Source organism: Acomys minous (assembly GCF_964271855.1).
Source record: "Acomys minous genome assembly, chromosome: 8".
NCBI classification, from domain to species: Eukaryota; Metazoa; Chordata; class Mammalia; order Rodentia; family Muridae; genus Acomys; species Acomys minous.
Window position 1 is genome coordinate 103,908,118 of NC_140489.1, and position 21,800 is coordinate 103,929,917.

At 48.9% G+C, this 21,800-nt stretch overlaps 1 protein-coding gene across 4 annotated transcripts in view; it reads left to right on the plus strand.

Moving 5' to 3' along the window:
* PLB1 (phospholipase B1) overlaps positions 1 to 21,800 on the plus strand; it is a 142,741-nt gene that overhangs the window by 95,943 nt on the left and 24,998 nt on the right. For all 4 annotated transcript variants that reach the window (XM_084792749.1, XM_084792750.1, XM_084792751.1 and 1 more), the window contains 12 exons: positions 741 to 811; positions 4,950 to 4,993; positions 5,810 to 5,918; positions 7,510 to 7,561; positions 7,923 to 8,003; positions 8,535 to 8,600; positions 9,318 to 9,418; positions 11,149 to 11,230; positions 11,905 to 12,009; positions 13,318 to 13,413; positions 14,238 to 14,309; positions 18,800 to 18,865. In XM_084792749.1, the coding sequence (XP_084648875.1) occupies positions 741 to 811; positions 4,950 to 4,993; positions 5,810 to 5,918; positions 7,510 to 7,561; positions 7,923 to 8,003; positions 8,535 to 8,600; positions 9,318 to 9,418; positions 11,149 to 11,230; positions 11,905 to 12,009; positions 13,318 to 13,413; positions 14,238 to 14,309; positions 18,800 to 18,865 (945 nt within the window). The remainder of the gene's footprint in view (positions 1 to 740; positions 812 to 4,949; positions 4,994 to 5,809; positions 5,919 to 7,509; positions 7,562 to 7,922; positions 8,004 to 8,534; positions 8,601 to 9,317; positions 9,419 to 11,148; positions 11,231 to 11,904; positions 12,010 to 13,317; positions 13,414 to 14,237; positions 14,310 to 18,799; positions 18,866 to 21,800) is intronic.

The following is a 21,800-nucleotide window of genomic DNA, read 5'->3' on the forward strand; positions in this document are numbered from 1 at the left end:
CCCCTAACCATGCCTGTGTGGGTGCTAAGTCTCCCTCCCTTTTGGTCAGCCCAGACCCCTGTTTCCTGCACATCAGTGCAGAAGGCAGCTTTACCCTTTCATGGTGGACAATGTTCCACTCCTCGCTTTTAACGCTGGGCTATGCTGCCATCCCAAGGCACTACCTTCTGGCAGCACAGCTGGGGCTTTCTAAATGCCTTCCTGGCAGGTCTAAGAAGAAAAAGAAGAACAAAGAAATAGAGATGAGGGGTATTGGGGGTTTACCTCAGTGGTAGAGTGTTTGCCTAACAAGCACAAGGTTCTGGGTTCAGTTCTCAGCTCTGGGGGGAAAAAATAGAAATGAAGGATTTTATTGGCAGTCTCTCTATCACAGTGGCTGCAGCCTAAGCATTTTAGTCTAAGTCCATAAAGACCTGTGTGGTATTCCTGCTGGTATTACTGACATCGGTCCCATTTGTAAAGCACTTGAGGTTTTTCTAGTCTCTACAGCCGTGATCCCAGGTGAGCCCCAAACCCCTCCTGTGGAAAGGTGCTAATTCTCAGTTCAGTACTGGGCATCCATAGTAAGGAAGGGCAAAGCTGGGAAGGAGGTCGCAGACTAGGTCCCCTCAACCCCATTGTTACGCCATTCTTGCTACCATGAGTGCACTGGGGGGCCATGCCTTCAGAACCCATGTTATGCTCATAGCTCCCACTTTTCTGACTTATTGGTTTTCCTGTGGAATTTGATGTTCTCAAAGGCTGGCAATGGAATCAGCTCCCAAGAAGGTGACCTCTCTGATGCCACACAGTATCGAGGACTGTCATATAGGTAATGTCAATCTTTCACCTTCTCACCTTCAGCCTGTTTGCTTGTTTTTGTTACCTTTTTGGCTTTGTGAACTTGTTTTGTTTTGTTGCCAGGGTCTCGGGGAATCTGGGTTGACAATAACTATCTCTGTAAAAGAGGATGACCCTGAGTCTCTGACCCTAAGTCTCTGACCTGCCTGTCTCTGCCTCCCACCTGATGGGACTGCCAGTGTGCGATGGCTGGGCTGTGGGTTTAGCTCCTATAAATGCATGAATCCCAAAGAGCAAGGACCTAGAAAGGGCTTTCAGAGGAACTGCTATGTATTTCTGTGAACGTTGACTGAATGGAGAAGATACTTTGCTCTTAATGATCCTTTTATTTTTAAATTATGCAGAAAGAGTAAACCAAGGTTCTTAGCAAACTCCTGGGTCTGCAAATCCAGCCTGAAATGTGCCCGAAAAGCACCAAGTCCTTGAGTCTCCACCTGTCCACTTGCATGTCTTTGCTCGTACGTTGACGCTACTATGTTTGTCTGTATGTATGTATATTCGTGTTGTTTTGTAGTCACACCTCTGCTTATGTGTATATATATATATATATACATACACATACATCTATGTAGAAAACGGCCAAGACCCAATACTCACTTTCGTGGGTAACCCCGAGCATCTCCTGTGTGCTAGCACAGGGTTAAGAACTGAGATGAGTGTCTGAGGGGTCTGTCTGTCATTTGCACACTGGTCTGGCTAGTGCTCTTTAGAAGTGAAAACTTCCCAAGGGAGAAGAGAGGGGAACCAGGCCTGCCAACAAAAGTAGAAGGCTTCCCAGAGACAGTGGTACCTAGCGTGTAGGGGTGCACGCAGACAAGTGAAGGGGTGAGAAAGGGCACCCCAGACACAGGCATAGAGAGGAGCTCAGGCTTGGGGTGCAGGTGAGCCGTTGTTGGCTGTGTTCTGTTTCTTTCTTTCCTAATAAAGTTTGTGGTCTTGCATGCTTCAAAGTAGTTAACAAGTACTTAAAAATTTATCGGGGGATAACTAGACCCAAGTCTGCCACGAGAGGGCAGCACATTAACAAGCAGTTGGCTGCACAGATGCATACTTACTACTTCCTTTTCCAGGGTGCACTCATTTCAACGATCCTTCCTATGAAAATGATAGGGAACGGGGTGGGGTGGTCAGAGCTGAGGAAAGCCCCAGAGAGACCTGTTTCCCAAGGTAAGAGAGAGGCAGCATCACACAGCTTGTCGCCACCTACTGAGACGTTCCAATGAGCCCTCACGCTAGGGCGATCTCCCCTCCCTGAAGTAGGTAACTGCCTTTCAGCACAGAGCCCCCACATTTCCACATGTCTTCAGCCAGGTCAGTGGTCTCTTGTGGGCTACCTGGAACAAAACAACCTTTGTTACCTGGCACTCTCCTGAATGTTACTGATGCTATGAGTCCAAAGGGAGAAGGTGGGATAAAGCAGGATTTACTGCAATCCAGAAGAGACCTGGGTTGCAGCAGCTGCTCTCAATCTCAGCTAAAGGAGGCAGTGACATCATCATCATCATCATCATCATCATCATCATCATCATCATCATCACCATCATGTGAGGGAAAGCACACACAAATGTCAGCTCCACAGGGACACCCTCGGGAACGGAGGTTGCAGGGCTCCTGATGCAGATACAAAGTCAGTCAGTCTTCTGCTAGAGTGCCTGCATAGCACTGCCAATGTTCAGCCACTGTCTGGTCTTTCCTAGGAATGAAATACCTGGACTTTCTACTTATGATCCCAACGACCCAGGCCAATGGCTGTTGTCACTTTAAGTAAAAACCCTGTATTTGTCTTAAATATCCCAAATACACCTGTGTTGAAGGTGGACACTCCAGGTTAGTCTAAATGACAGTGGCAGAATTCAGACAGGTGCTTCTCCGAGTTGTTTCATGGGATATTAGCTGTCCAAGAGGAGAGTCCTGTGGTATTTGAGTTAGGCATTACCTACTGTTTCCTTCATATGCATCCTAGCATAGTAAGGGCTCTGAGAAGCGATGCATTGGAAGACCTCTTTTTATGTTTTATGTTTATTCCAAGGTTTCCATTAATTCTAGAATTTTCTTTCCTTGGAATATATGTTAACAACCCCTGGGAAATGTCCACAAAACAGACTGCTCAGAGAAAAACAAATTTCTTGGAAATACCAGACAATTAAATGATCCCAGGAAAATTAAGAAATCACCTTGGACCTTTTCCTCCAAGGAAACAGTAGGAAAAATGGACCTTGTATAAACACAGGATAAGGGGCCCCAAGATTCTTGGGGGAGGGGTGGTGGTTGAGGTCTGGCTGTTTCCGAGGCCCCTTGGCCTATGAGCTGTGAGCCTGTGGATGTCTTCATTGTCAGCTAGCTGCCAGGGTCTGTCAGAGAGCTTCCTTGCCATGGTTCTCAACTTTCCTAATGCTGTGGCCCTTTAATACAGTTCCTCATGTTGTGGTGAAACCCAACCATAAAAGTATTTTCATTGCTACCTCATAAGTGTAATTTTGCTATTGTGAATTGTAATGTAAATATCTGTGTTTTCTGATGGTCTTAGGCGACCCCTGTGAAAGGGTCATTCGATCCCTCAAGGGGCCGAGACCCACAGGTTGAGAATGGCTGCTTTAGAGTATGGCTTTTCTTTGATAGAAATACATTGGCTTGTTTGGGATTATTCCATGGACCAAAATAAAATTTACTTACCCAAAGCAAAATGCATCTCTTTGGTTTTGTTTTACTTACCAGGACTTCAGTCGCACACTTTTGACACTCTTTCAACACTCTTTACTAAACACCTCCCGAGCTTTTCTGCACACTGGGCGACAACAGACAAACAGGGTCTAGCCACCAAGCTCATGTGTCACAGATAACACTTGCTGAAGGGCCTAATGTAGGTCAGATGTCTGACATGAGTGTTTCATGTTTGCATAGTTCTGATCAATATGGTGACTTAAATACTTGGATTTCTCTGCTTTTTATCCTCTTGGACATTCCATTCTAAAGTGGCACCGGCAACGCCTGTTGGTCTTGCCCTGCCACCATCCTTTTTCTTTTTTAAGCACCAAGGTACTGGTAAGAAATGACAGTAGATGGTACATGATATATGTGTGTGTTTATGTATGTTATCCTGCTTATTGAGAGAGACAACAAATGGCACAGTATATGGGTTTGTAATTTCCTTCCACGTGTAAAAATGTTCCAATTTGGTGACTTTGGCTAGAAGAGAGGATTCTGAAGCAATACCTTTGTGTAGAGCTAGAAAAGAATTGGTGACAACAAGAGCCCAAAGGCTACCACAGGCCAGGACATCTGATGGACCATTGGGGGAGAGAACCGAGTGATGTAGGGGGCGGGGCTTGCCTCAGCTTCTTTGTCTTCACCTGAGCTGCTTGCTGAGAGTTAAGCCGTTGAGCACCCTGGTTACCTTTGTCCCAGTCATTCCCTGATTGAAGAGCAAACTTTGATTTGTGGCCATCTTTGAGAGGTCTCTTCCAGTAGGTGCTATCTAAGGCTGTATTCTCAAAATCCCCTGGCCTGGAGTGGCATGCTGAAACTGAGCAAAGGGGCACATAAGAAAGACAAACAGTAAATCCCAAATATCTGAACATCTAGATCTTTCTTAAAGATAGAAATAAGTATTTCCTTTAAGTATGTGGCAGGAAGTGCCCTCTTGTACAGTGCTTTTGTGGTTAGGCAGATAAAATGAAATGGGGCACTGGAAGGCAGCAAGCTTCTTCCTGTCCTCTGAATCTTCCATTGGAATCTACCTGATACTGGGCAGAAAAAGCTTATCTGTGTTCTCAAGGTTTCCAGATCAAGCTGGGTTTTTGGTTACCCTTAGCAATTAACCTCCCAGCACCTCAGTTTTCTACTCTGTCAAATGGAGAGGTCCACACCTAACTCCTAAGCTCAGCACAGGAGAGTGAGCCAAGGCCTACAGTGCAGTCCATGCTGGACACTCAGTGTCCTCAGCTAAGTGCTCCTGCCAAGTGGGCGAAGGAAGCAGGGAAACAGTGCACTGCTGAATCTAGAATGATCTCAGGGTCCCTCGGATTCTAAGAACGGTGGGGATTGCTCTTTGGTTAAGTTTATATACTGACTTGGTTTCTCTCCTTCCCTGCCTTGCTCACTCCCTGCAGCGCCGGTGGGGACGAGTCGCTGGAGAACGTAACCACCTTGCCTAGTAAGTAAACACCAAGGGCTTGAGTGTTCAAGAAAAGAACGGCACATTCTTAGGGACTAGCCTGAAGCAGGAGAGGAGGCCCTGACAGACACCCTGAGGGGGAGGAATGGGCAGCAGACCTGGGTTCAATCCCTCCTCTTTCTGTGAGGTGACCTAGGACAGTGGTTTTCAACCTTTGGGGTGGAACAACACTTTCACAGGGGTGCTTAAGACCATCCTGTATATCACATGTTTACATTTGATTCCTAACAGTAGCAAAAATATAGTTATGATGTAGAAACAAAAATTGTTTCATGGCCAGGCAGGCATGGTGGCACACGCCTTTAATCCCAGTGGAGGCAGAGGCAGATGGATCTCTGTGAGTTCGAGGCCAGCCTGGTCTACAAAGTGAGTACAGGACAGCCAAGGCTACACAGAGAAACCCTGTCTTGAAAAACCAGATGGTGGTGGTGGTGATGACTTTTTATTATTATTATTATTATTATTATTATTATTATTATTATTATTATTATTATTATTATTATTATTTTATGGTTGGGGTCACCACAACATGAGAGACAATATTAAAGAATTGCAGCATTAGGAAGGTTGAGAACCACTTATCTAGGGCAAGCCTTGAGTTTTTTCTTGGCCCAAGAAATGCTGGGGCAAATCTGGTAGGGGCTCTTAACTGCACTGTGAGTTGAGCAGAGAAAAGTACTTCTGTAAGTGAGAGACTTTTCTGACTTTGTCTTGTTTGTCATGATGTCATTCTAATTGAGAGAGGCCCTTGTTTCTGTCAGGCATATGCGCTAGAGTCTTCTTTTCTTCTTCCAGATATGCTACGGGAGTTTAATGGAAATCTCATAGGCTACGCAGTAGGCACCGGTGACGTCAATTCTACAAATGCATTCCTTAACCAGGCTGTCCCTAGGGCGAAAGCTGAGTATGAGGGGAGGGGCTGCAGGGAGGGGAAGGGAGGCATGTGGTCAATCCCTCAGATACCCACAGAGACCTACAAAGGGTCACTTCACCCAACTGCAGCAATGACTTTGAGGGTATTCATTCCTGCCCCCCCTATAACCAAAGCTATAGCATAGAGTTTAGAGTGACCTTGGATGCTGTGTCCTTACAGCTGTCACCCAGCTCCAGGGTCAAGCATTCACACACCTTATCATCATCTAAGAGTTAGACTGACTGAGTGTTATCGCCACATTTTGAAGCTTGCTCTGACATCATGGTGCTAGAGAGCCCCTCTCTCCCCGAGCTTCATGCATAGCACCTGCCCTATCCGACCAGGGAAGGCCTACTACATGGAAGCCAAGACCTCTACTCTAAGGAGCCTCTGGGCAAGTCTCATCGTCCCCCAAGCCCTGACTGGAACTAACAAAAACAAGACTGGAGACGTCCAGGGCCTGCTGAGGCAGAACTGCCTAGCTTCCTGGGACGGTCTCTCTAGGAGCCACCTTGAGGCCCAGAAGCCTTTTCTGCTCTCTGTCATTCTTGTTGTCCCCTGCCCCCATTCTAGCCCACACCTCTAGTTGATGGGCATGACACCAACACCTGTTTACTGGGCTCTGTAATAGCTTGTGACATACAGTTCCACTAGCCTACCCAAGGAGACCACCATGCTATGGCTCCACCATGCAGGCTTATACTAAGAGCCATAAACCCAGGCATGTGAGGGTCGTGCATTCGTTTTCTACCTCTTTCTAGATGGGTTCACAAAACAAGTTGCACAGGTGACAGATAGTGGTCACATACGTATGCACATGTGGGCACATGATCAAATAACACGCATGCGCGCACATGTGAGGACTCACAGCCACTGGGACAAACAGGAAGGGATTGTGTCGATGTGAATGTTTTCACGGTCCCTGTACCTAAGCACCAAAGCCCCAGCGTCCTGGCAGCTGGGAAGAAAAGGATACATCCTAAACTTCTGCACAGTCCCTTGCACGATCTATCCCAGCTACTCAAGAGAGACAAGTGAGCCAGCTGTAGAGGCTCTCGCCTGTAATATAAGAGGTGGAGGACTTGAGCCAGCCTGGCTTATACAGTGAAACCCTGCTTGAGAATAGAACAGCGAAGGCAAATAGATTCTTGGTGTCGAATCTTAGAAGACCATGAACATGAGCTAAAATGAGTAGTGGCTTTAACTACAGCCTTTAGGAAGCCTCCAAGGTGCTGTTCACAAGGCCATTTGCTGCACTACGTCTAAATATCTCTTTAGAATGTGTTGAGATGTAGTCCTAAATATGCATTCCATCCTCTCCGTTCCTCCCAATTTTCTTCTTCCTGGATGGGTAGGTTGGCTGTTCTGTCTCTTAATCTCCTTTGTAGCTTAGCCACACTCTGCATTGCCCTTTTCCATTTGGGCTACTTGGTCTCTCAAATAGTATCCCCTGTGGCCTGTGACCCTCGGAGTCTCTGCAGCTGATGTAGTGTCATGGAAGCCTGCAGTGTATAGGCCCTGTAGGCTAGGAGGACACATGTGGACATTTCCCCCAACAGAAGAACTGGCTTTCTCTCTTCAGGAACCTTACAAGCCAAGTCCAGACTCTGGTTCAAAGGATGAAGAATGACCACGTGAGTCGGATTGACGGTCGCTTTCTAGCTGCCTAAGGTTTTCCCAAATGCAATGGTTTGCCATGAAAAGTAGCGAGCTCCCTACTGCTGCAGGGTCATTTAAACAGCGACAGGGAAGCCCCTGTCTGAGGCCTCCTGTAGGATATTACATCAATGGGGAGAAAGTGGCTGCTGGTCACAATGACCTTGAAGGTCCCTCCTGTTGCCAAGATCCTGGTCTATAAATAAGCCTCGAAAATGCCGTCGGCTCTGAGGTTCTGGTTGAGTTATTTCAAGAGGACAAGGAAGTCACAAGGGGCTGACTGGACTTCCTAGAGCTGTTTGTTGGAAGTGACGAGCATTCTTCTCCCTCCTAATGTAGAGAGTGAACTTCCACCAAGACTGGAAGGTCATCACGGTGATGATCGGGGCCAGTGACTTGTGTGACTTCTGCACAAATTCGGTAATGAATGGGGTAGGGTCTGGGCCTGATCCTGACTTCAACCATTAGTCTTTGGAGATTTTCTCTGAGAGAAGCCCCTATAACTCACCCTAGGGGGCAGTCATCTCCAACCATGTTGTTGTACACGTGTGCACATAACTCACGCACACATTCATGCATGCACACACTCTACGGTTGATCTTGTGGTGACTGGGACCCTGTGCATGTCCCAGGTGCTGAGGGACCAGGTAGCACCCATATGTTGCTGCTTCTCTTTCTTACAACTCTTAAAAGAGGAGAAACCATAGGCTCCGAGCATTTGGGAGAGTGACCGCCATTTTCAACTCTGGTTATTGGTTCCAGGCTTCTAGCCGGCCTGCCCTTTATACAAATGAGTAGCTGGGCATCCGGTTCAGATGCTAACATGCTGATGGTGAGGAGAGAGAAGCAAGTCCTTGGGGCTGGACCCGGAAGGGAAGCTCACACCTGCCCCTTCTGCCTTCTCACTGGAACCAACGACTCCTCCTCTTCCCCTCTCCTTTCTCTTCCCAGAATCTGTACTCTGCAGCCAATTTTTTCGACCATCTCCGCAATGCCTTGGACATCCTGCATAGGGAGGTGAGTGAGGGCCTCTGTAACTTGGTTACAGCTCCAGTGTCGTAGCAGTTCAGAGAAGAAGGGTAGAGCCAGCCAAGGGCATGGGCTCCCTCCTGCCTCATTCCCAAGTCAGCTGCACTCTGAGCCCCAGAGGTCTCAAGTATGGAGAAAGGCACTGCGTACTTCCGCCTCTCTCCAGGACATCTGTTGGTGTTAGCAGCTAGCCAATACCCACACTTGGCACTGCATTTTGAACCACAGAGTGTGCCTTGAGTGAGCCTCTATACCCAGCCTCGTTTCTCCTACCCCACCGCTACCACCCCTGCTATGCCCAGGAAATAGCATTCTAACCACCAGTTGCCCTGTTAGGTACCTGAGTCCCCGTGTGGACTCAGAAGAAGTTGCTCCAAATTAAGCTGGCAGAAATCGGTCATGAGCTAATGACCTGGCAAACAAGTCACCTACTGCGCCATATTTAGACTCACTAAGTGATAGCGAACAGAGATGAGCTCTTACCGTTTATTGTCCCATTCCAGAGGCGCCATCTATGCCACAGCTGTGCAGGGCACTTCCCACCCACTGATGTATTTGTGTCATGTGTGGGCTGCAGCACTCCACAAAGTAGTCCTGTGTGGTGGACCTGTCTCTTGAACTCAAGAGATGAGCTGAGCCGGAAGTCTAAAGGGAGCCTCTATCCAGACCCTGGGGGCCCTTGCTCACCTGCAGCCTTCCCTTTAGGTACCCAGAGCCCTTGTCAACCTCGTGGACTTCATGAACCCCAGGATCATAAGACAAGTGTTTTTGAAGAACCCAGACAAATGCCCAGTTCATCAGGCCAGGTAGGCAGTCACTGTTCACCCAAAGCTCTGATACCCTAAGCTCTGATCTGGCCTTTCCATTCGGCAGTGACTCCCCCAGTGACTCCTCAGCCATAGTCTGTCCATGCCTGTAGACAAGGACTTGTGCTAGCATCATTCTCTTCTGGGAGGTCAAGAGCCTTGGTCCTGTCCCTGACCATATCCCAGGTGCTAGGCAGGAACATCTGTGACAGCTAGAGTCACCAGGGCTACTAATGGTGAGACTGAGTAGCCCAAACTGAAAAGGGCAGCACAGAATGGTATTTGTGTGTGGTTAAACTATAGCAGAGAGCACTAGAGAAGGCACCCAACCCAGGCACCTTGCCAGGAAGAAGAGAGTAAGAGGAAAACGGAAAGGATGATTGTTTTACTTCATTAGCTGGGTGTTGGGTACATATGTGTGCGATTCTTCACATTCTCTTCATGCACCTATTCACTTAACAAATCTCACAGAATTAACTGTCCCCCGGGTACCGTCCTAAGGCTTTAAAAATACAGACGGCCTTGACTTAGGATTCTGACCTTCGTAAGGGTGCAAAAGCCACATGTCCTCAAGAGAAAGCATACCCATAATATAGTCTTTCCCTGGACCCGAAATACGTAGCCCCATGCTCTCAAGTGACCCAGAAGCAGTGGCAAGCCCAATGTCCCAAGAAGAAGAGACCCTCACCACAAAGGGAGACCGCCAACTCACTATGGTGTATGGGGCTGGTCTGATGCAATATTTGGTAGGTATAGCAAATGATTTTTTCCCCAATTCGGGATTTGTATGATGCACGTGTATGTGTGTGTGTGTGTGTGTGTGTGTGTGTGTGTGTGTGTGTGTGTGTGCATGTTTATATACAGGAGCACACACGTGTGGATGAACATGCACATGTTTGTGTGTGCCTGTGAAGGCCTGAAGTTGATGGCAGGAGACATCCTCAATTGTTCTCCCTCCTTGGTCAGTGAGGCAGTGTCTCTCAGTCAGAGCCAGGGTTCCCTGGCATGGTGAGTCTCACCAGCCAGCTTGCTCCAGCGATCCTCTGTCTCCATCCCCACAGGCTATGATTACAGGGGGGCTACTACACCCACCTGGCATTTCTGGGGACCCTGGAAATCCAAACTCTGGCTTTCCCACTTGCACAGCAAGCACTTTAACTATCGAGCCATCTCCCAACCCAGAAAATGAATTTTAACTTACAGTATTTCAAACTCATCACTGAGTTTATTGGAATGTAACCTCCATCGTAAGTCAAAGGTCATCTTTAACTTTCCTCTTACTACTAAGTATGTACGAATGAAACTAACTCATACTCCAAGGAAAGGGGTTAGGATAGCATTAGAGGAGGGTATCTCAGGGCATGAGTATCAGAGATCTGGTGTGCCTACTTCAATACTAGAGGATGCATGGCTGTTTGATTTTTTATTTTGTTTTTTAAAATTTATTTTTATTAAACATTGCGTTCTCACCACCTGAGTTCATTTACAGGATGTGTGATGGGCCTAGTCTCCACAGACCAATTCTAACACTCAACTTATTCAAACTTGAGGTTCCAGTCTCTTGTCACTTTCTCTAGCACCTAGGACAGGTGCCTCGGACCCTCCGGGCACTTGCGTTCCCAAACCAGGGCTTGAGAGAACCTTGTTATTCCACCCAGCTCTGGGTAGCCAGAAGTAGGCCCCGAACAGAGCTTCAACTTTGGATCTTCTTGCTTCCCTTCTTTACACAGTGTCCTGTGCAACTGTGTTCTGACCCCGGGGGAGAATTCCCATGAGCTGGCCAGGTTGGAGGGCTTCATTCAATCCTACCAGGTAAGGCAGAGAGGGCAGCCCCTGTCTATAGTCTCTTCCTGTGTTCTTCCTACTGCAGGCCATAGCCCACGCTAGGCAGGGGAGGCATGAAGGAAAGGGCGCAAGACATTAGCCATCCTGGGCCCCTCCCTCTGGCCCACCTGACTGAGGGTCTCAGTTTCCCCGGTTGTAAATGCCCCAGTGGCATCCAAAGTGACAACACTGGTGTGGCCAAAATGCCTCCCCCAGGAGGCTGCCTCCCCACAGCAGTCCCTACAGACAGGCCACAAGAAAAGAGATTGCAGGCTAGGAGCCTGGTGGTGACCTCTGGAATGTCTTCTCTGTTTTTTGTTCTTTATGGGTCTGGCTTCCCAGCCCTTTAGAGATGCCAAGTTTAAAACAAAACAGGCACAAAACAAAAACAAAAACAAAAAACAAAAAACAAAACAAAAAACCCCTAAAATAATACACCCATTTCCAAACTCTCGGGAAGGGATTTGCCATCAAAAAACATTTATATCATGTGAAAGGCTGAGTCAGATTTCCTGTAAAGCAGATAGAAGCAGAGATGCCATGTGCCACCTGCCCTCACCGTACCCTGTGCTAACAGATGCCGTGTGTGTGTGTGTGTGTGTGTGTGTGTGTGTGTGTGTGTGTGTGTGTGTGTCTGTGTCTGTGTGTGTCTGTGTTCTCAGAGTAGTATGCTCCAGCTCGTTGAGTCCGGCCGCTATGACACCCGGGAGGACTTCTCCGTGGTACTGCAGCCCTTTTTCCTCAACACCAAGCTCCCCGTCCTAGAGGTACGCTCCCCTGCCCCCACCTTGGGCTCTGGAGGAAGAACTGCTATTGGGCATCCTTGCAAGAGCACAATCAATCAAGGCAGGAATGCAAGTGCCCCCACTACATGAGAATACTCTGAGAAGGACACATGGGGCTCTACAGATGCTACACCAGCAGGCACAGTACCATTTAACATCTGAGCCCAGGCAGGCGCCAAGCTTCCCGCAGATAAGATTGCCACCGCTGCCTTTGGGGATGCTGTGAGCCCCACAGAACAGAAGCACGGAGATGTGACCGTACCCTTCCTAAAATCAGATAGAACAGAAAAGACAGGCACAAGTCACAGGTATTCCGCTCTGTCAGTGACTTCCTGCCACACATGTGGTCGCTCTCACATGTGCCCCCCCCCCACGCTAGAAAGGAGAGCTTAGGTGCTATGTTCTCACCCCACTGGCCATGCTCTTTGCCTAGCGCCGCCTCTCAGTGCAGAATTCTGTGGGCAGAGCAGGTAGGTAAGGCCTCTATCCCAAGACCTCATTCAGCTTCAAGGAGGCTGGAAGGAGAACAGAGCGATGCTGCAGAAAGATCTAGAGTCTGGTGCCCAGCTCCGGCCAGGCCTGTTTGGTACCCTCTTCTATCCTCTCTACCGAAGTGCGGAGATGAAGGATGAGGAAGGAAGTACACCCCCAACCCCTATACACACACACCTTGCTGGTTTAGTATTAGTTACTTTTCTCTTCATAGTGACAAAATGTCTGACAAAGCAACTTAAGGAAGGAAAGAAGGGTTTGTTTTGACTCACATCTTAGTTTAAGAAGACACAACGCGGGAACATGAGGCGGCTGGTCACATTGTATCCGCTGTCAGGAAGCAGAGAATCCCCTGTCTCTGCCCAGTCCAGGGCCCCAGTCTGTTTAGTATGGGTCTTCCTGCACCAACTGACCTGCTCTAGAAAGTCCCTTGCCAACATACCTGGAGCTTGTCTCGCTGGGGAATCTAGGTCCTGTCAGGTTGATGTCAATATTAGCTGATCCACTACCCAAGATTCCCGTAAGAACTGAGAAGCTGCCTCCTCCCTACAGCATGAGACAGGCATTATACAAATGTGCCCAAGCATAGAGCACCTTTTAAATTGAATACGGAGAATGTGGAGGCCAGAGAAGAGGATACGGGCTTGAGGACATCCCAAGCTCTTTATCTGTGGGAATGCCCTCATGTTCCTCGGGTGATCCCATAGGAAGTGGGTATTTTGTGGTCATTCCCACGGATCACATAACCTTTGGCTCCCTTTAACCTGAAAGGACCTTGAGGAAGTGTGTTTGTTTCAGGATGGGCGTCCGGATACATCCTTCTTTGCCCCAGACTGCATCCTCCCAAACCAGAAGTTCCACTCTCAACTCTCCAGAGCCCTTTGGGTCAATATGGTAAGAGGAAGGACCGCTTCTGGTAGGGTAGCCTAGTGCAAAGCACCAGCCCAACAAAATGTGGGGCAGACCCAGAGGATCAGCAGCTGGTACAGCTGCAGAAGTCTACAGCGTGGTCTTAGGGAACCCTGGAGATGGCCTTGGCCAGGTACTGCCTGCTGTCCTCTGTGCTTGTCAGCTAGGCTGCAGGATGCCGTCTACATAAATGCCTACCCAAGGGCTAAGGGGATGGATTCAGGGGGTAAACCTGATCTTTAGGGCTGCTGTGGAGGGGGCACTCCTCTATAACCCCAGGGCTGGGGGAGGGCAGAGATCTAAGGAGCTTCATGGCCATCCAGCAGGGTTACTTCCATGTTTAGTCAGAGGCCCTTACTTAAAAAATAATGTGAAAAGCAGTAGAGAAAAACCTTTAACATTGACCTCTGACCTCCATACGAGCACATACAAGCATGGTACCCTTTTATAAATGTGCATGCACACTACACACACACACACACACACACACACACACACACACACACACACACCGGCAGAAAACCCTCATTTATTCAACCTTTTTGTTATACTATTACTTATGCTAGGCTGCTGAAACCATGTGATCTCCTTTTAGCCCCTGTACAGCCCCACAGAAAGTGTTTTTGAGTTTTCCAGGGAAGCCAGATGACTTGCTCTGGTTCCTGCCAACATCTGACATATCCTGAAGCCAAAGCCAAGACCCCAAAATGAAGTTCTGAGCTTCCTGCTGCAGGAGGCTGCCAGGGAGTGTTCAGCAGAAACAAACTAGCTTGGTGTATTTTTCTTTCTTTTTTTTCCCCCCTGATCAGCTTGAACCACTAGGAAAGAAAACAGATACTTTGGACCTAAAAGCATTCATAGCCATGACCTGTCCAAGCCAGGTAAGAAGAGAGAGACTGCTTTGCCCCTTCTCCTCCTCCTCCTCCTCCTCCTCCTCCTCCTCCTCCTCCTCCTGCTTCTCTAAGTGGGCTTGCTCAACCCCTAGGCTGAGAGATGGACTTGGAAGAGGGGGAGAGGGAATGCTTCCTTGGAGATGGGTGGTAAAGGTAGGTCCACACAGAGAAAGGAGTCAAGGCAGCAGAAGCCAAGAGGGCAAGAAAGTGTGGGGCAGAAGGAAACGTCTAGATGTGGGTGGGAGGTCCAAGAGAGGGACCCAAGAGCCCAGAGCCTGGACTGGGTGTTTTCCCCCATGAAAAAGACCAACAATTGAAGCCACAAAGGGAGCGCCCAAGCTATCATCGGGGAGGACTCGAGAGGACCAGCCTGGATTGGCATAAGGGACAGCTCAGGGCTCCTTTTAAGGAGGAGTAGGTTAAACGTGACTTCAGGCCTGGAGTGGGGGCAGGTTGACTTTCCCACTGCCTTCAGCTCCTGTCGCTGGTCTTGTCTTATAGGTTTTTTTAACCAAATAAGGCCAAGGCTAGAGAGCCCTTAGTGGCCATAAAAGCGGAGTGCCTGACCTAATCTGGGAGGCTGGGTTTCCAGCCTGGGTCAGGCAGCCACCAGCCTCTCCCACCCTCCCTACCAGGCAGAGCCTCTGCCTAGGCTTGCAGCTCCCTTGGGATATCTGCTGGGGGAGGGGGGAATTCCAAAAAAAAAAAAAGGGGGGGGGAGCCCCTATCCTGCTCCATGTTCCCTGTCTGATGTCTTTTCCAGCTCAGTCTTTAGTACCTGACTCAATCTGATATACTATGGGCAAGATTGGCAGGAAGACAGGAGAAAAGCAGTGGTAGCAGAGGGTTCAGTGGCTGGATCTGGTACTTCAAGCACAGCAAGTCAAGTCGTATAGCTAACAGTCTGCATGGGTGCCTCGCATCCCAACTATTGATTAGATGCTTGGATGAGGTTCCTCTGTGCCACCTCCTGAGTCTCCCCCACGGTGTTGAGGGAGGGGCCTGGACAACTTGGGCAGTAGGAGGCCTTTGAGGATTTAAAGTAATGATCATCATCCCATAATAATTTCATTTTCCTTTATTTGTGTGCCCATGTATGTTCGGGTGTGCATGTATGCACACATGGAGGCTAGAGTCTGATGCTGAATGTTTCCAGTTGTTTCTGACCTTAGTTTTTAAGACAGGCTCTCCTAATGACCCTGGAGCTCACCAACTTGCCCTAGACTGGCGGACTAGTAAGTCCCATGACCCTCCTGCTTCCACCTTCCCAGCTCTAGGATTACAGGCTCACACATCCACATCTAGCTTCTCGTGTGGGGTCTGGGGTCCTTATTCATGTGGCAAACACATTGCCAACTGAGCCGCCTCCCCAGCCTAGAATTAGCTCAGCACTTTAATAATCATTAGAGCCACACTGACTACCAACCACAAGCTCCCCTTCCAGTGTGTCAAAACTCTCAACCATCATGGGCTTTCCTCCTGTGACGAACAAAAATATTGTTTACCAGATTGAGGGGCCTGGCCCTGGCTCAAGGAAAGTCCCGTCACTGTGAGCCCCGAGGCAAATTATGCCCCTCTCTGTCCCAGTGCAGGCAGGGAGCCCCCAAAGGAGTAATGTTCTACCTAGACTCTTCAAGCTTACTTCCTCCATTCTGGACAGAGCCCAATCTAACTATTGATGAGGTGAGGAGAGCAAGCCAACCTCTAAGAGCCTGTAAAAGCCCAGCTCAGGAGAAGCTGTTGCTAAGCAACCCTGGAGTCCATCTGTTGGCCAGCCCAGCCTGACTGCACAGTGTCTCAGGTGCCATCTGCTCCCTGCCTTGTGCCTCAGAGCCATACAGAAGTCCACCGCATTTCAGCATGAGCTGACGGGGGACCAGGCAGTGCATATTTTCATCCGGGCTGTCTAAACATAGAAGCAACAAGCAGGAAGGATGGGGGCTGGGGGAAGGGCAAGGCAGCAAGCTGGGAGCCAGTACATCTAGTACCCTCCCCCCACACACACACCCCCCCCCCCGCCGGCCCCCAGCCTCAGTGCTACCACATTCTGCTGTTCCAGCTAGGGGGATTTCACAGTATACCGTAGTTTTAAGGTGTGTTTGCAGGCTGGGTGAGTTACATTTAGCTGAGTCTTGATTAGCTCTGTGGACCATTCTCCACCTCCCCACATTAACCGTCTCTCTGGCCCCTTCTTTTCCCTAATTCCAGAGCTGAGCCGTCTGGAAAATGAGCTCAGTCTTTTTTTTTTCAGCTTGTATCCTTCTTCATCTTTGTCACAGTTAACTTCCTCTTCCTTGGAAGCTGTCCCTCCCTGGACTTTGGGAAGTCTTAAGCACCTTCATTTTGTTTGTTTTTGTTTTCATTTTTGTCTGGTTGCCTCCCTTCCCACCTCCCAATGGCATCCCTGTGTCTTCTTAGACTTCCCTGTCTCCTTTTTCTATGTGTGCAACCTCTCACCGAGGCTGGTCTATTTTTAGAGTCGCACCCCGCCCCCCCCTCCTTCTTGAACTTCAAAGCACCGGCTTCCTTAGTTTCTCACTCTACCACCAGTCTTTCCTTTCCCAGATACCAACCCTATATTTCCAAACCCTTAAAACTCACTTCCCCCTGGAAGCTACACATGGCACTAAGATTCCTGCTCCTACCGAAAGAAGAGGATGAGTTCAGTGTCTACAGAGCCCAGCAGAAAAGGCCCTCGTGGCTGTGTAGAACTTTCTTTTATCTAGCTATGCAGCAGACTGGTTCCACAGCCGCTGACTCAACTGCTGGCTCTTGCCTGGACTCTACCCCGTGGCAGCCCACGGAAACCAGGCTGCATGGCTTCTACCTGCTCAGGCCAGCAGCCAGAATCTCTCATAACGTCAGCTCCACCCCGGGCCTTTAAACCAGTCTGACTCACGTGCACCCAGCAACAGAGAGCCAATAAAGGCGGATTCCCAAGGTCTCTCTGTCCTCTTATCCCTCCCCCAACAAATGGGTCCTGTGGTCACATAAATAAATAGTTATGTGACTCCTTGCTCTTCCAGAAAAGTAAAAAATGGTCTGTGTCTTCTGCTCTCTCTTGTGCTGGCCACTCTGGTGGTATCAGCTCCAGCCAGAGTTTTTCTATGGAGAGAGAATTGTATTTAGCACCCACGCCCAATCTTGTCCCAAGGGATGTACGTCCCCAAGTCTTGCGTCCGTCCTGTGGCAAATTCCACACGTCTAGGTCTGCAGTTCTCCACTGCTTACAAGGTATCGCATGTCCTTCTCTCTTGTGCCTAAGGGACAGATCTCCTGCCCTCATCTCTGTATTGCTCTGGGCACAGGAACCGGACACAGGGGTGGGTCCATCCTTTGTAGAAGGTACCCAGACTGCCCTCCTGGGGTGACTGTGGGGCGAATCCTGATGACACCCTATCTGAGAGAGCCTAATTAACTATCCTGCCTGCCACTACAAGCTTCTCTGCCTTGCACTGGTGGCACCACCTGAGTGTGGCTGGCCTCTCTTTCAGACGGGAGTGCTGACAGTGAGACAGGCCCCCAACATTTTAACCCTGCTCTTTTTCCTCCCCCTCTCTTTCTCCTCCTCCTCTTCTCCTCTTCCTGCTCATACCCTTCTCCGAGCCAGGATAAAACCTCTCCCAGTTGAGTTTACCGTGGAGAGTCAGTTTACAACACCTGGAGCTGATCTCTGAAGCCCCCTTTCCCAACAGTCTGGCTTCCCTCCACCTTTTCCTGTTTGGTTTCCATTGGTCCAGCCTTGGTCTTTTTACACCACAAGCCTGTTCACTGAGTTCCCCTAGCCCTAGGTCTGCCTTGCTACTTTCTGGTACTGATCTTAAGTAGGCCTCACTCCACCCTGTTTTGTTTCCTCCTCCTCCTCCTCCTCCTCCCCCTGTTCTTTCCCCTGGTTTTCTTTCTCAGGTCCTGCCTCCCTTCTTTGATTAACCCATCACCTGCAACAACTGGGTGGACTGGGAGTGTTGACAGGACTGAGTATCAGCCCTGATTAGACAGCAGATAGGTGAGGAGGAGGCCCTGGCGAGCAGGTTAATCAAGAGGGAAAAAATGACTGGAAACACTGGAAGCCAGTTTACAGGGGGTGATACACAGCACATAGAAGACAGGGGAGAAAAATGACAGATAATGAAATATGTTGATAATCAGAACCCTTCTTCAGAAAGAAAAGTGCTGAAATGAAGAAAATAGGTAAGCCAGAGCTAGGACTGTGGAGATGTGTAATTGCTACAGTCTACATGAGATCACAGAGACCAGACCACAGGGTGCTTAGGGCATTCTCTAAGCCTTGTATTTGTGCCTCCCTGGTTAATAAGCATTTACAAAAACCCTTCCAGGAAGGACTGAAATTCTGTCTACACAGCCCTTTCTGCTTCAATGCAGAACCCTGTTAAATAAACCTAGAAGGCAGGGTGGTTAGCTCAGATGCAGCCTTCATGCTGTTAGATAACCTCAGTGTAATTTATCTTTCCTCCTAGGATGAGCCCTTCCTGAGAACCTTCCGGAACAGTAACTACATGTACCCTAGCAAGCCAGCCATTGAGGTAACCTATGACTCATGTCTCTGTCTCTGAGACACAAATCAGTCCCACCTGCCAGGGACGTGGGGTGTGGTGCAGATTTCACTGTTAGTTCAAGCACAAATATACCCGCCTTACATACTGGGAATTGGAATGTACAAAAAAGGGTCCAGAACCGAGGCCCGGGCATAGTCCTGACATGTTCTCACATTGCCTGCCTGACGTCAGCAGCTAAGCAAAGGAAGTGCCAGTGACCGGTGTGCACTGACCTTTGCTGTCCTGGGCTTGTGACATTGTTTTTAATTAAGCACTTCAGCCTTGCAGAGTTGGATAGAGGGGGTAAGGGAGGTGGGTGTTGGGGGTGGGACAGGGGGGCATGAAGTGCCATCAACTTCCTGAAGGTGGAAACCTAAACTCAGTGGGAAGGAACTCTGTGCCAGAGGTGGGGCCACCCCAACAGGAAGCTGACGCATATCCACACCAAACCCTGTGCCTTACTAGATACAAATCACTCAGTCCTGCTCTGAGCTTCCAGAGCTCTGTGGGTTTACGGATTGACACAACAAAGATGGCTTGCCAGATCCTGGACCATGCCACACCTTGGAGGATCTAGAGCCAGTCCACATCCATGCTGGGGGCTGGTGGGGATTCAGAGAAGCATTTGATGTGGCCCTGACCTGGGTAGTTAGAGCCCAGTCGAAAGTTCACTGCTGTTCATTAAGCATGTAATATGTGTCATACACTGTCAGGGAGTTACAGTAGACCGGACAGACGGGACCCTCCATTTGCTGCACTGGGGCATCTAGGACACAGCTAAAATGGTCATTTGGGATAGGGACAGCCTTTGCTCTGTGAAGGGAGATGGGACAAAGAATGAGGGGCCAAGGGACTCATCGGAATGCTGGGCCTGTCTGAGAAGGGGAGACTGGGACTAAGACATGCAGGTTAAAGAGATGCCAGCTGCTTGGAAGGCCAAATAAGTCCAAACAAATGGACCAGAGAGCACAGATGCTGGGGGCAGGAGGTGGGGTTGAGTGTAACTGAGAGAGAGACGGGGAGGTCTGAGTAGCTAGAGTCAGGGCACGTGAATGTGGTGAGCTAGGAGTAGGGGAGATGACGTCAAAGCAGTGCTCAGGGTGGGGTCACACACAGCCTACATGCCTGAGAACGAAGGTTAAGTTTTGGGTGGAGCGTGAAGGGAAGCCATGGAAGGTTTGAGGATTTGGGATGTGCGCTTGAGAGACTCCCCTAGTTGTGGCATGGAGACCATACCCGTCATCAGTGACTGAGGGAAGACTTGTTTTTTGAGATAGCGTTGCATGTACCCCAGACGGACCTAAAACTTGTTAGGTAACCAAGGATGACGTTGAACCCCTGATTCTCTTGCCTCCACCTCCAAGTGCTGGGATGCACCACCACACCTAGCTTTTGTTTAAATTTGGTTTTTTGTTTTGTTTTGTTTTAAATATGATCCCACTGTATAGGCCAGACTGGGCTCTAATTCACAGTGATCCTCCTGCCTCAGCCTCGTAATCGCTAGGATTAGAGGCGGGAACTGCCACACCTAGAAGAAAGATCTTTCACAAGGCAACCGAAAAACTGAGCGTGGCCTGTGTGGGGCTGCCAAGGAACTGTCAGCTGTGTCCCCCTGACAACTACAGCAGTGTGGCGGGGAGCTGTGTCATCTCCAGGCTCCCTGGAATCTCTCTGACTCATGTTAACCCAAAGGAGCCTGGCTGGCCCTGCTTGAACCAGTGACTAAATTTCTGTGTGAGCGAGAAGTCTTGTCAACCAGGCATTCCCACTTCCTTACCGGATACATAGAGGACCAGCCACTGTGCTGATTGCTGCATGGGGAGAGGTGAACAGAGCCAAGCAGGGCTGGGCCTGTTCCCCTGGACCTTCAACCTCCATTCTCAGGGGTCTTTTCTTCCAATGTTGGCAGACTTTAAACCTGGGCTAGAAGGGCATTTGCTTGTTTTAATATATTGCACTTTTTTTTTTTTTTTGGCTTTGTAGAGCAGGCTGGCCTCAAACTCACAGAGATCCACCTGCCTCTGCTTTCCCAGGTGCTGTGATGATAGGCGTATGCTATCCTATCTGGCTAGTAGAATGCTATTAATAGGCAACATCAACACTTACCTTTGTCCTGGGTGTTACTCTGGACCTACTTGGTGTACATACAGCAAGATGGCAGGACCCTGGGAAGTCCTGGTGAGAGCAGAGCATGGTGTCCTCTCCTTTGTGACATGTGACACGCTCAGATCCGATCTGTATGTGCCAGCCCACATTGAACATGCTTAACTATCAGATGTCTACAGTGCTGGCTTTTGAATTGCACTTTTCCCAAGTGTAGCTTTCCCGTCTGCCTATTGTTAGCCTCCATAAAACACCTCAGCAGCTTGGTGAGGTCACTGTGACCTGTTGAGCAGGCCCCTGGAATAAACTAGTATACTGGATTAAGCAAATGTGGCGATTGGTTACCCAACCCCACCCCACCCCACACACATGAAAGCCACGTATATGTTAAAGATTCTTCAAGATTCATCAGAATTTCATGGATGTAGAGAGTTAGAATATTGCAGATCCAGAACCAAATTATCTTGTGCTACCATTAGTCCCTCGGGAAGTCTTCACTTTCCCACTTTGTGCTCAACTTAAATCCTTGTGATTATCAGAGGAAACTTTTTTTAAAAAATATAGTGACTAAACAGACGGGCCACTTGCTTCCATCAACCCAAAAGCTAAAAATGTCATCAGAGATGGCATTTGAGAGGACATTTTCCTTCTTTACTGTAACCTAGACATCTGATGTCTACGTCAATGCACTTCTTTTGTTCTGTAACTATAAAAACTTCACAGAACCATTGCTACATTGGAACATGTTATTTGAGGCAACCTAAATCTATGTTCCTGGGCCATGGTCACTCTATCCTTTCTTTTTCTTTCTCCTCCTCTT